General features: G+C 42.7%; 1 protein-coding gene across 12 annotated transcripts in view; it reads left to right on the forward strand.

The window, feature by feature from the left end:
- Positions 1-13,550, forward strand: part of DMD (dystrophin) — a 2,510,493-nt gene that overhangs the window by 2,082,244 nt on the left and 414,699 nt on the right. For all 12 annotated transcript variants that reach the window (XM_033949686.1, XM_033949693.1, XM_033949692.1 and 9 more), the window contains one exon: positions 8,202-8,391. In XM_033949686.1, coding sequence (XP_033805577.1) covers positions 8,202-8,391 — 190 coding nt within the window. The remainder of the gene's footprint in view (positions 1-8,201; positions 8,392-13,550) is intronic.

Consider the following 13,550-nt stretch of genomic DNA (forward strand, 5'->3'; position numbering starts at 1 on the left):
TGTAATGTTGCTACTCTTTGGGGTTCTAGAATCTTGTTATTCTCTGGGATTTGGGATTCTAGAATCTTGTCACTCTCTGGGATTCCGGAATCTTGCTATTCTTTGGGATTCTATATGGAATGTTGCTACTCTTTGGGGTTCTAGAATCTTGTTATTCTCTGAGATTTGGGATACTAGAATCTTGTTCCTCTCTGGGATTCCGGAATCTTGCTATTCTTTGGGATTCTATATGTAATTTTGCTACTCTTTGGGGTTCTAGAATCTTGTTATTCTCTGGGATTTGGGATTCTAGAATATTGTCACTCTCTGGGATTCCGGAATCTTGCTATTCTTTAGGATTCTGAATGGAATGTTGCTACTCTTTGGGATTCTAGAATCTTGTTCCTCTCTGGGATTCCGGAATCTTGCTATTCTTTGGGATTCTATATGGAATGTTGCTACTCTTTGGGGTTCTAGAATCTTGTTATTCTCTGGGATTTGGGATTCTAGAATCTTGTCACTCTCTGGGATTCCGGAATCTTGCTATTCTTTAGGATTCTGAATGAAATGTTGCTACTCTTTGGGATTCTAGAATCTTGTTCCTCTCTGGGATTCCGGAATCTTGCTATTCTTTGGGATTCTATATGTAATGTTGCTGTTGCTACTCTTTGGGGTTCTAGAATCTTGTTATTCTCTGGGATTTGGGATTCTAGAATCTTGTCACTCTCTGGGATTCCGGAATCTTGCTATTCTTTGGGATTCTATATGGAATGTTGCTACTCTTTGGGATTCTAGAATCTTGTTACTCTATGGGATTCCGGAATCTTGCTATTCTTTGGGATTCTATATGGAATGTTGCTACTCTTTGGGGTTCTAGAATCTTGTTATTCTCTGAGATTTGGGATTCTAGAATCTTGTCACTCTCTGGGATTCCGGAATCTTGCTATTCTTTGGGATTCTATATGGAATGTTGTTACTCTTTGGGGTTCTAGAATCTTGTTATTCTCTGAGATTTGGGATTCTAGAATCTTGTCACTCTCTGGGATTCCGGAATCTTGCTATTCTTTGGGATTCTATATGGAATGTTGTTACTCTTTGGGGTTCTAGAATCTTGTTATTCTCTGAGATTTGGGATTCTAGAATCTTGTCACTCTCTGGGATTCCGGAATCTTGCTATTCTTTGGGATTCTATATGGAATGTTGCCACTCCTTGGGTTTTGGTCAGGTACTAGGGACCTGGATTGGCCACTGTGAGAACGGGCTACTGGGCTTGATGGACCTTTGGTCTGACCCAGTAAGGCTATTCTTTTGTTCTTATGAACCAGTTTCCCAGGTGCTCAGCCCAGGGCAATAACCATGAGGCCCACTCTTCCACTTATACCAAATATTTATATAGTGCTATAAGGTATATGAGGGAACTTACAATCTAGTTAAGAAAGATAAACCAACAAATAAGAACATAAGAATTGCCATAGTAGGGCAGTATACAATCCCAGTGACCTGTTTCCAACAGTGGCCAACCTAGGCCCCAAGTAGTGTGCAGTGGTTAAAGCTACAGCCTCAGCACCCTGAGGTTCTGGGTTCAAACCCACACTGCTCCTTGTGACCCTGGGCAAGTCACTTAATCCCCCCATTACCCCAGGTACATTAGATAGATTGTGAGCCCCCTGGGACAGACAGGGAAAAAGGCTTGAGGACCTGAATAAATGTATGTAAACCATTCTAAGCTCCCCTGGGTGAAGAATTAGAAAATCAAATAAAACAGATTTTATGGTGCCTATCCTAGAAATAAGCAGTGGATTTCCCCAAACCATCTCAACAATGACCTATAGACTTCTCTTTTACATAGTAACATAGTAAATGATGGGAGATAAAGACCTGAACGGTCCATCCAGTCTGCCCTGTAATCATAATTTCATGATTAAATTCAAATGTCTTTTCTTTGTTATTTCTAGAGCCTAGACCTTAGAAGTTTAGCTGTTGCTGACCTTAGTTTTTTAAACCCTGCTAAGCAAACTGATTTCACCATATTCTCCAGCAACGAATTTCAGAGTTTAATTACACATTGCGAGATGAACTATTTTCTCTAGTTTGTTTTAAATCTACTACTTTGTAGCTTCATCGGATGCCCCCTAGTCCTAGTAGTTTTGGAAAGAGGGAACAAGCGATTCACTTCTACCCTTTCCACTCCACTCAGTATTTTATAGATCTCTATCATATCCCCCCTGAAGAGCCCCGGCCGCTTTAGCCTTTCCTCATAGGGAAGTCGTCTCATCCCTTTTATCATTTTAGTCGCCCTTTCCTGTACCTTTTCTAATTCCGTTCTAATTTCACCCCGGGCACCATCTTCCTAAGGGCATGGCACCCTCCCTCCTCCCTGCCCCCCCTTCCCGCTCCTCTCCTTGCCTTTACCCGTACCTTTTTGACATCCCCCGATGCGAGCTTGCTGCCTGCATCGGCGCTTTCTCTGACATCGCCTCCAGGACCCCACCTAGGAAGTGACGTCAAAGGGCGAGCCGACACCAACATGGGCATGTTGCTCATGTCGGAGAATTTAAAAAGATACGAAAGAGAAGGGGGCGGGGAAGAGGGCACTTGAGGGCTGCCAGCGACCTGGGCGCCGCTCATCCTGACTATGCCACTGAGTCCGTTCTATCTTTTCTGAGATACAGGGACCAGAATTGCACACAGTATTCGAGGTACAGCCGTACCATAGTGCTTGGGGATAAACAAGAAGAAATTTTAAAATCTGAAAGGTGGACTGATAGTTGGAATTTAAGGGGGGAATTCATTAAATGGCATTTAAGTGCTTTAGCATGTGTTAATATGTGCAATTACATTAGCGTTTGCTAACCTCTAAAGACACTCTTTTGCAGGTAATGTGTGCTAACGCGATTGCACACATTAATTCAATTAACTCGTTTTCTTGAATTCCCCCTAAATGTAGAGATCACTTTTTATAAAGCTACCCCCCAAAAAAAACCCCCAAATAATTGATTATTAGCAGAAGGTCTTTTTAAAGGAAGGGGAAGAACAGGTGAGCTGAGTAGAATTCAGGGTCCGGCTCACAACCCTTCTTCTGATGGAGGGTTCTTATCAATCTGCAGCATTTATCATAATTTATCTTAATTATCTGCAGCATTTTCTTCCTGAAAAATGTGGTTAGAGAATGACACGGAGACAAATTTTTCCCTGTCCCATTCCCGCGAGTTTTGTCGCTGTCCCTGCCCCATTCCTGTAAGCTCTTCCTTGACCGCACAAGCCTCAAACACTTATGATTTGAAAGCGTTTGAGGCTTGTGCAGATGAGGACGGAGCTTAGGCATTGGTGGAATGAGGTATTATGACATCACAGTCTGAGCTCTAGAATGTTGCTACTTATGATTTTAAAGGGTTTGAGGCTTGTGCAGATGAGGACGGAGCTTAGGCATTGGTGGAATGAGGCATTATGACATCACAATCTCAGCTCTAGAATGTTGCCACTTAGGATTTTAAAGTGTAAGGATGGAGCTTAGGCATTGGTGGAATGAGGCATTATGACATCACAGTCTCAGCTCTAGAATGTTGCTACTTAGGATTTTAAAGGGTTTGAAGCTTGTGCAGACGAGGATGGAGCTTAGGCATTGGTGGAATGAGACATTATGACATCACAATCTCAGCTCTAGAATGTTGCTACTTAGGATTTTAAAGGGTTTGAGGCTTGTGCAGATGAGGACGGAGCTTAGGCATTGGTGGAATGAGGCATTATGACATCACAATCTGAGCTCTAGAATGTTGCTATTTGTGATTTTAAAGCGTTTGAGGCGTGCACAGATAAGGAAGGAGCTTGCAGGGATGGGGCAAGGACAGGAAAAGAACTCACCAGGCTGGTTTGGGAAAATGAATTCCCATGGGGATGGGGAAAAATTTTAAAGATACCACATCTACAGATGTGGTATCTTTAAGAGAAAAAAATTTGGGAAGGTGTCTCGAAGATTGCCTCCAGTCTCTTTGGTGTGAGGAGAGCAGACGACAGTTATATGTTGAAGCTGTCACTCTGCTTTCAAGTGGCTGTGCTGTCTCTTCAGTCAAACATATGCCCTCTGTGGGTCTGTAATTGATGTCATGTAACGTTATCAGTCTCTTTCACGGCATCTGGGTCTTATTAAAGTTACTCGTTTTCACAGTAATTAAGAGTAAGAAAACAAGTGCCTTTAAAACCCAATTATTTAGATAATCAGTTTTAATTACATTTAACTGACTTTGTAATCAAAGATTTTATCTTCATAAATTGCAGCGGAGTATTTTTAATTAAAAAGCTCAATCTTATGAGCGACTACGATTTGGAACACCTCACAGTCAATAAAATCCCCACCTTTGAACCTGGTGGTGACCTGGAAAGCCTCAAGCAATCAAAGCGCTTGGCTTACAACTCAGCCTTACGGAGACCGGCTCATCCGAGGGTTCTTCAAAAACTTTCCACACTTTCATAGTTTTGCAGGAAAAGTGATAAGTAGAACGCTGGGGAAAATGTATTGCAAAACAGGATGATTTTGTGGAAAAGTGATGCAATTTGCTTTTGAAATATTTAATAAATAGTGTTTTAAAAAGTGCAGAAACTTTTTGAAGATCCTTCATATCTCTAGCTTTCAAATTTATTTCATTTTTGTGTCTTTTCAAATGTAATAAACTCTCGATAAGCGCCATCTCATTGCCGGTACCATGAAACAATGTGACCCAGCTGCATGAACCAGCCAACATATTCTGCTTTTGAATGAGATATTTAATCAATCCAGATAAATGTATATCTAAAACCTTAGCAATAGTGTAAAGAAAACTGAAGGTTTAAAACCGTATCTGTCTTTGTCTGTATTATAAGGATTTAAGAAAATTAACATTGCCATACTGGAACAAACTGAAGATTCATCAAGCCCAAAGGTGGCCAAGTCAGGTTACAAGTATCTAGCAAGATCCCGAAAGAGTAAAACAGATTTAGTGACAACCCTTGAAGGTGCTCCCTGGGCTGGAAACCATCTCTCTCTTGCAGGGAGTCTTCAATCATAGTAACATACATAGTAACATAGTAGATGACGGCAGATAAAGACCCGAATGGGCCATCCAGTCTGCCCAACCTGATTCAATTTAAATTTTTTCTTCTTAGCTATTTCTGGGCAAGAATCCAAAGCTCTACCCGGTACTGTGCTTGGGTTCCAACTGCCGAAATCTCTGTTAAGACTTACTCCAGCCCATCTACACCCTCCCAGCCATTGAAGCCCTCCCCTGCCCATCCTCCACCAAACGGCCATACACAGACACAGACCGTGCAAGTCTGCCCAGTAACTGGCCTAGTTCAATCTTTAATATTATTTTCTGATTCTAAATCTTCTGTGTTCATCCCACGCTTCTTTGAACTCAGTCACAGTTTTACTCTCCACCACCTCTCTCGGGAGCGCATTCCAGGCATCCACCACCCTCTCCGTAAAGTAGAATTTCCTAACATTGCCCCTGAATCTACCACCCCTCAACCTCAAATTATGTCCTCTGGTTTTACCATTTTCCTTTCTCTGGAAAAGATTTTGTTCTACGTTAATACCCTTTAAGTATTTGAACGTCTGAATCATATCTCCCCTGTCTCTCCTTTCCTCTAGGGTATACAATCCCCAGTTTATTTATTAATTAGGATGCTTTAACTGCTTTTATAAAGAGATTGTAAGCTAGGCAAGTTATACAGAAGGTATAGCTTGACATAACAAACAAAGTTTGTTAACAGCAGAACGCTGTTACTATTGTTAACACAATAGTAAAGTGTTCAGATATAAACAAAAATGTTTTATTCAAATTTGCATGTACGGTCAAACCTCGGTTTACGAGTGCCGCGGTTTGCGAGTGTTTTGCAAGACGAGCAAAACATTCCCGCAAATCGTGCCTCGCAAACCGGTTCTCGGGGGGGGGGTGTGGAGCAGCACCGGTGGCCTCGAGGGTGGGGGGGTTAAGGTGAAGCAGCGCCGGTGGCCTCGGGAAACGAATCAAGCGAGTTTCCATTCATTTCTATGGGGAAACTCGCTTTGATATTCGAGTAAATTAGTTTACGAGCATGCTTCTAGAACGAATTATGCTCGTAAACCAAGGTTCCACTCTATTTGCTTCAAATCAATCTTCGGTATGTTTCCCATTTCTCTTTGAATCACTCCAATAAGCCCACGCGTAGAGTCCAGTTAGTCACATATCCCACTGTCAAATCGTGTCGTTTGAAGAGATTTCTCGAGAGAACTCTCTCTTTCCAGGCGGCCAAAATGAACGCCCGGTTTGGCAAAATCATGTCAGGGTTCTCATCCTATTATTTTTTTTTTTAGAAAACGAATAAAGACACAGTTATTTGACAAATTTGTAACCCACGCTTCCTAATTGCTTTTTAAATACAACATCTAGAAATTGATGTATCTTTTTGAACTGTATATTTGCTGGATGTTCAGCCTTATCTGCTGTGAACCGCCTAGAACCATCTGTGGTCTGGCGGTATATAAGAATAAATTATTATTATTATTACAGTAAATGAGTCAAGCTTGAAGATGGCAAATCGAATCATAAGTATAGGACTAACGTGATAACAGTATCAGAAATATAAAATTGTCTGAGCATACGTCTCTCGAACAAACTCGCCTAAGAACATACAAGTTGCCATACTGGGACAGACTGAAGGTCCATCACGCCCAGTATCCTCTTTCCAACAAGGGCAAACCCTATCAGATCCCAAGTTGTAAAACAGATTTTATGAAATAAGCAGTAGTTTTCCCCAAGCCCTCTCATTGATGGCCTCTGGACTTTCCTTTCAGGAAATTATCCTCATATGAGCATCTGAAGGTATCTCAGAGCAAAGATAACACAACGAGCACGAATGGAGAAGAGCGATAGGTATCAATGTTGCAAAAATAGAGTCAAATGTGTTCTCATCCCACGATAGAACTGGAATAAACTAGCCCCATCGTAACAGAGTGAAGTCTTTGGGCAAATCTTTGTCATTTGGGGGTCGATCCAACAGAGGGCGCTCAAACCAGGCACCTAAAACTAGAGCATTACACACATATTTAAAACAAAACTTAATAGCATAGAGCAAACATCCTGCATCCATTCCTTAAAATAGTTGAGGCCCAAAAACTACCAAATTAACCAGATTGAAAAAGGCCAATCGGAAAAGATAGACTTTCTGAAATGCCAAAAAATCAGAAATCAAGCAAATGGAATCTGGAGCCGAATTGCATAGGAAAGGTCTACAAAATCGATTCACTACTTTCATAACAGAGAGAGGCAACAAATCACTAACAGATTTCAATACCAACGTTGTTGTATTCTCCATATAACTGGCAGCCAGTGACGTTCAGCTTGAACAGGCGTAACATGAGCATGGCGAGGAAAACTGGCTCTAACCGGCATTCTGAGCCGCTTGAGATTTCTTCACTAAGCCACCTAAAAGAGAATTACAGTAGTCTAAGGCCCTGTTACTAAGGTGCACTAACCAATTTATCACATGCTAATCGGATTAGCACACCGTACGTAGTAAGAGGGGGTTAGTGCGGCAAGACAAAGCTCTGCATCACTGAGCGAAAATTCACAGCCGACAACAAATCCCATCATTTTAGCACCATCCTGACCTATAACAGGTTAGCGCCGCGAATCTCTTATAGACTACTGCCATACATTGGCGTTTTGGTACCCAAGTTTGACGGAACCACTTTTTGCCACGTCTAGCGGGCACTTTATCAAATTGCATGGGCAATTCAGCATTTAGGTGTGCCCATTGTGGGAAGGCCCATGCCCTGCCTCTGCCCGTCCCAGGTGACCGCCCCCTTGCAGTTACCAAGAGAACATTTAGGTGCCTAGGTTTACCAGGCCTGCCCAGTTCGGCCCGTGTCATGCCCCAGCCCCACCCCCCATAACCTGTCCGTGCGTCGAGATAGTATACTCGCATGCGACGAGATGATGTCCCGCTTGTGCACATGACGTCTCCGCGTTGCGTCCAAGCATTTGCGGATGCCGTGCCGGGTTTTGAAAAGCCGTCCGGGGAAATCTAGAAGTCTGATAACCCTAAAGGTGCCTAAATGGACTTACAGAGATGCCTATCGTTTTACCCCCATTATGGCACTCAGCTACCATAAACTAACTCTAAATAGACTCATTCACTGGCCCCCTAGTGTTCTGCTCCAAAGGTCCAACTAAATCTTCTTTCTCCCTGTTGTGTCTGAATAGGGTGAATGAACGAGAGGCAGCCCTGGAAGAGGCTCTCAGGCTGCTCCAGCAGTTCCATCTGGACCTGGAAAAGTTCTTGGCCTGGCTGACAGAAGCAGAGACCACGGCAAACGTTCTGCAGGATGCCACACGCAAAGAAGGGATCCTAGAGGACTCCAGGGGTGTACGTGACCTGCTAAAGCAGTGGCAGGTAAGTCCTAAGCTTCACACCTCCGGTAGGAGAACACATTTTCCCTGTGTTCACAACGGATGCTTTAATTCCCTTAGAGGCAGAAGGGATCTGCAGATGACATTTGGTGGCTTGTTTGGTTGGGGGAAGAGCTCCTTTTGCCATGTCACTTATGGAGAGACACATAATGCTACCATGCTGGCCTGTTTGTGATTACTACATTCAGAGAGGTGTAAAGCCATAGGTCACATATATATTTTAGTGAAGTAGGATTTTGGTGATTTGCAAATTTATCTCATGTATATTTATTGTGGATAGTTCAAAACCCAGACTGGCATAGCCACAGGGAGTGGGCCCACCAACTTTGGGCTTGAAGCATGGGGGAAGGAACTGCTGGGATCATTAGCATGGAATGTTACTACTATTTGGGATTCTAGAATCTTGTTAATCTTTCAGAGTCCAGAATCGTACTATTCTTTGGGATTCTGTATGGAATTTTGCCACTATTTGAGGGGGTCTAGAATCTTGTTACTCTTTGGGATTCTGCATGGAATTTTGCTACTATTGGGGGGGGGGGTCTAGAATCTTGTTACTCTTTGGGATTCCAGAATCTTGGTATTCTTTGGGATTCTGCATGGAATTTTGCTACTATTTGGGGGAGGGGGTCTAGAATCTTGTTACTCTTTCGGATTCCAGAATCTTGGTATTCTTTAGGATTCTGCATGGAATGTTGCTACTATTTGAGGGGTCTAGAATCTTTGGATTCTGGAATCTTGCTGTTATTTGGGATTCTGTATGGAATTTTGCTACTATTTGGGGGTTCTAGAATCTTGCTACTCTTTGGGATTCTGTATGGAATTTTGCTACTATTTGGGAGTTCTAGAATCTTGTTACTCTTTGGGATTCCGGAATCTTGCTGTTCTTTGGGATTCTGTATGGAATTTTGCTACTATTTGGGGGGTCTAGAATCTTGTTGCTCTTTGGGATTCCATAATCTTGGTATTCTTTGGGATTCTGCATGGAATGTTGCTACTATTTGGGAGTTCTAGAATCTTGTTACTCTTTGAGATTCTGTATGGAATGTTGCTACTATTTGGGAGTTCTAGAATCTTGTTACTCTTTGGGATTCCGGAATCTTGCTGTTCTTTGGGATTCTGTATGGAATTTTGCTACTATTTGGGGGGTCTAGAATCTTGTTACTCTTTGGGATTCTGTATGAAATTTTGCTACTGTTTGGGGGGGGGCTCTAGAATCTTGTTACTCTTTGGGATTCCATAATCTTGGTATTCTTTGGGATTCTGCATGGAATGTTGATACTATTTGGAAGTTCTAGAATCTTTTTACTCTTTGGGATTCCGGAATCTTGCTATTCTTTGGAATTTTGGATGGAATTTTGCTACTATTTGGCTTTCTGCCAGATACTTGTGACCTAGAAGTGGAAGCAGGATACCGGGCTAGATGGAAGAACCTCCTTTTCCTAAGGAACGCATAGGCAGGGAGAAGTGGTGAGAAAGATTTTGCTTCATATAGAAAATGTAAGAAAATAAAGTGATTGCAGTGACTTTATGAGACCTTTATTTGGCTAAAGTGGAGCAGATTTTCTTTGTGCTGCTCAATGGATTAGTTCCGTTTGTTTCAGCTCCGTTTTTAAAGAATTAATCTGGCATTTTATTGCTTTTTCTCCTTCATATGCTCTGTTGGAATAAAAAAATGTTAATGACTAGATTTGTCATTGTAAACGGTCATACAAATTTCATACCATTGTTTTCTGCTGGAAACAAGAAATTAGTTTAATTTCATGCCGTATAATGAGATATGAGTACATTTCCTTGTTGTGTAAATTCTCTTGGAGGGAAGAAATCCATCACTGATGAAAGAGTGCAATGGACGGGTTTGTATTTTGCATAATTGCCTAAAAGTCTGGCTAAAAACGATCAGCTTGCTTTGCTCGCTTCTGAAGTGCTGTTTTCCCCGTCCCTTTTTCTACATTCGCGTCTCTTTTTTAATCTTCTAAATCTTGCTTGAGAGACATTGATGGTAATTGATTGTCTTTGATGAGGTCACTGTACACCAGGGCTTCCCAAACTGTGGGTCGGGGCCTCAAATGGGGTCACAAAAGCTGCCTTGGGGGGTCATGACCTAGGTGGCCTCTCCATAGAACAAAAGATGTGGAACCAGATCCTGGACTTCCAGGAATTAAAATATTGAAGTTTATTAAAGTCTTGAACAAATAAAATGTTTCACAATATATAAACACAAAGCATATTCCAACAGTATAAGAGCAATGATGGTACTGCGTTGCAATGGACAGACCCTACACGGGCCGGGTTTCGGCAGTATCCAGCCTTCTTCAGGGGTCCTTTGAGCACAGTGACCCCCTGCAATAGGTGCTCTTCCCAGCATTTCCACAGCCGCGTCAGCACACTCGTCAAACAGTTTACTGTTTTCTGTCTGCAGTGCTTTTCACTGTGCTCACAGGACCCCTGAAGAAGGCTAGACACTGCCGAAACACGGCTCGTATAGGGTCTGTCCATTGCAACGCAGTACCATCATTGTTCTTATACTGTTGGAATATGCTTTGTGTTTATATATTGTGAAACATTTTATTTGTTCAAGACTTTAATAAACTTCAATATTTTAATTCCTGGAAGTCCAGGATCTGGTTCCACATCTTTTCTTCTGCACAATTGTGGTACCAAGGTCCATTCCTGTAGGAGGTAGGACTGTCCTGGGGGCATAGACCACCCCTACAGCGTTTTACTGCATTTGAAGGGCTCTCCATAGATGCATCATTATTTTACACCTCTAGGGTGGGGTCACACAGTTTTATTTTTTCACAAACATGGGGTCACAACTAGAGAATGACAGAAGGACAAATTTTCCCTGAATCCTTGCGGAATCTCTCTATCCTCGTCTTGTTCCCGCGAGCTCTGCCTCTATCCCTGCCCAATTCCTGCAAGCTCTGTCCTTATCTGCACAAGCCTCGAACACTTTAAAATCATAAGTGTCCCTGTGTCATTCTCTTGTCACAACTACAAAAAGATTGGGAAGCACTGCTCCACATACAAGGCCAGGGTTAGACGTACTGGAACCTGGAGAAGAAATGAAGGCCCAAGCACAACTGCTAGCTTGCCTCCATGACATTATTTGGTTTCACCAAGGGGCTCCAATTGCCCCTCCTGAACCCTCAAATTTGCAAGTAGTAATATTTTAGGAAAGTCATACGTGCATAGCAAAAACAGCACAATGAGCCTGAAGAATTGGTGTGAAAGAACAGGATTTATTGAAAGGCCCCACATGAGCCGTGTTTCAGCAATATGCCAACAACAGGGGTCAGATAAAGAAAATGTTCCAATGCTAATCAATAGTTGCACTCAATCAGTTAAAAGAAAATTATCCCAGCATAATAAAAGATACCACAAAGCATAAAAGAACTTGCTCCTTGCTACTTTTTGGATTTCTGCCAGGTCCTTGTGGCCTGGGTTGGCCACTCTGCAAAACAGAATACTGGCCTTGATGGACCTTTGGTCTGACCCAGTATGGCTATTCTTATACTATTGCTATAGACCTGGGGGACGCCACTACTTGTCCTAAGATTGCTAGCATGGAATCTTGCTATTCTTTGGGAATTCCGCATGGAATGCTGCTACTGTTTGGGGTTCCGGAATGTTGCTACTCTTTGGGATTCTGCAGGTACTTGTGACCTGGATTGACCACTGTGGAAAGAGGAAAGTGGGCTAGATGGAGCATTGGTCTGACCCAGTATGGCTATTCTTAGGTTCATTGTTCCTTACGTTCTTAACTTTGAGTTGAGCGTGTATCAATTAACAACACAATTGCGTTGTACTGCGAGTCGAGTCAGCTCATCCACAGCTGCCTAATGGGCTGGATTCAGTATAATTAGCACCGAACGGTATGCTATATAGGGTACTCTGAGATGGGTACCCTTTAGAGCAGGGGTCCCCAAAGTCCCTCCTTGAGGGCCGAATCCAGTCGGGTTTTCAGGATTTCCCCAATGAATATGCATTGAAAGCAGTGCATGCACCTAGATCTCATGCATATTCATTGGGGAAATCCTGAAAACCCGACTGGATTGGGCCCTCAAGGGAGGACTTTGGGGACCCCTGCTTTAGAGAATATCATGTAGTGTCCAAATCCGCACCCGACTTTAGACCAACTGAAACCGGGCGTAAATCACGGTGCGCAAGCTGGGCCCTCGAATTCTATAACACTACGCGGATTTTAAGGGGATGGCCCTGACCTGCCCATGGTTACACCCCCCTTTTCAGATCCGTGTGAAAACACTCGGGTACTATTTTATTACAGGGTGTGTAATGTTGTTCAGTGCCAATCGGCCACGTTTGGGCCATTTCAGCGCTTTGCTTCCAGTATAGCACTTTTCTGCACTGAAAAATCACCACAGAAACTGCAGGTAATGTCAGGTGCCATTTCTAGAACCCCTTAGAAATGTGCATAACACAGTATTCTATGAGTTGTTTGTGGAAATTTATGCCCATGTAATGACGTAGTGAGGGGGTACCACCCCGGGTGCCATCTGTATAGGTTGTCGGCACCTCCTCGCCCTGCTCACACTATCCCTCCCCCCCACCCCGTACAAGTTTCAAGTTTAATTAAATTTGATAAATCACTTATTACATACTAAGCGAGTAACATTTAAAATATATGATGTACAGCCTTAAAAGGGGGATAAAAAACAAACTGACAATACAGATACTTAGATACATAAGGAAAGGGAAAAGGTAAGGAAAAAGTTACAAAATTACTGTTATTCTAATGAAAAGAGAGAAAAAGCCAAGTAGGGGAAAAAACATAAGGACTGGGATAAAATGGTTAAAAAGAGTTGTTTAAAGATTAAAAGAAGCTTTGAAAAGAAAAGTTTTTAAGTTGGTTTTAAATAAATTAAGGTCTTTGACTTCTCTTATGTATAAGGGGAGAGTATTCCAGGTAAGAGGGGCCATAACTGAAAATATGTCATGACGTCTGGTTCCAACCATAAGCAACTCTTGTGTTCGGTACCTCTGTAGATCTTCGCCAGCGCAGACAACTTCTCCTGCCTGTTGCTCGTGTCGGCCTGGCTCCCCTCTAAATCACTTCCGGGTCGCGGGGCCAGGAAGTGACGTCAGGGGGGAAACGCAACGCTGGCATGAGCGGCATGCTGG

This window comes from Geotrypetes seraphini, chromosome 6 (genome assembly GCF_902459505.1).
Source record: "Geotrypetes seraphini chromosome 6, aGeoSer1.1, whole genome shotgun sequence".
Lineage (NCBI taxonomy): Eukaryota > Metazoa > Chordata > Amphibia > Gymnophiona > Dermophiidae > Geotrypetes > Geotrypetes seraphini.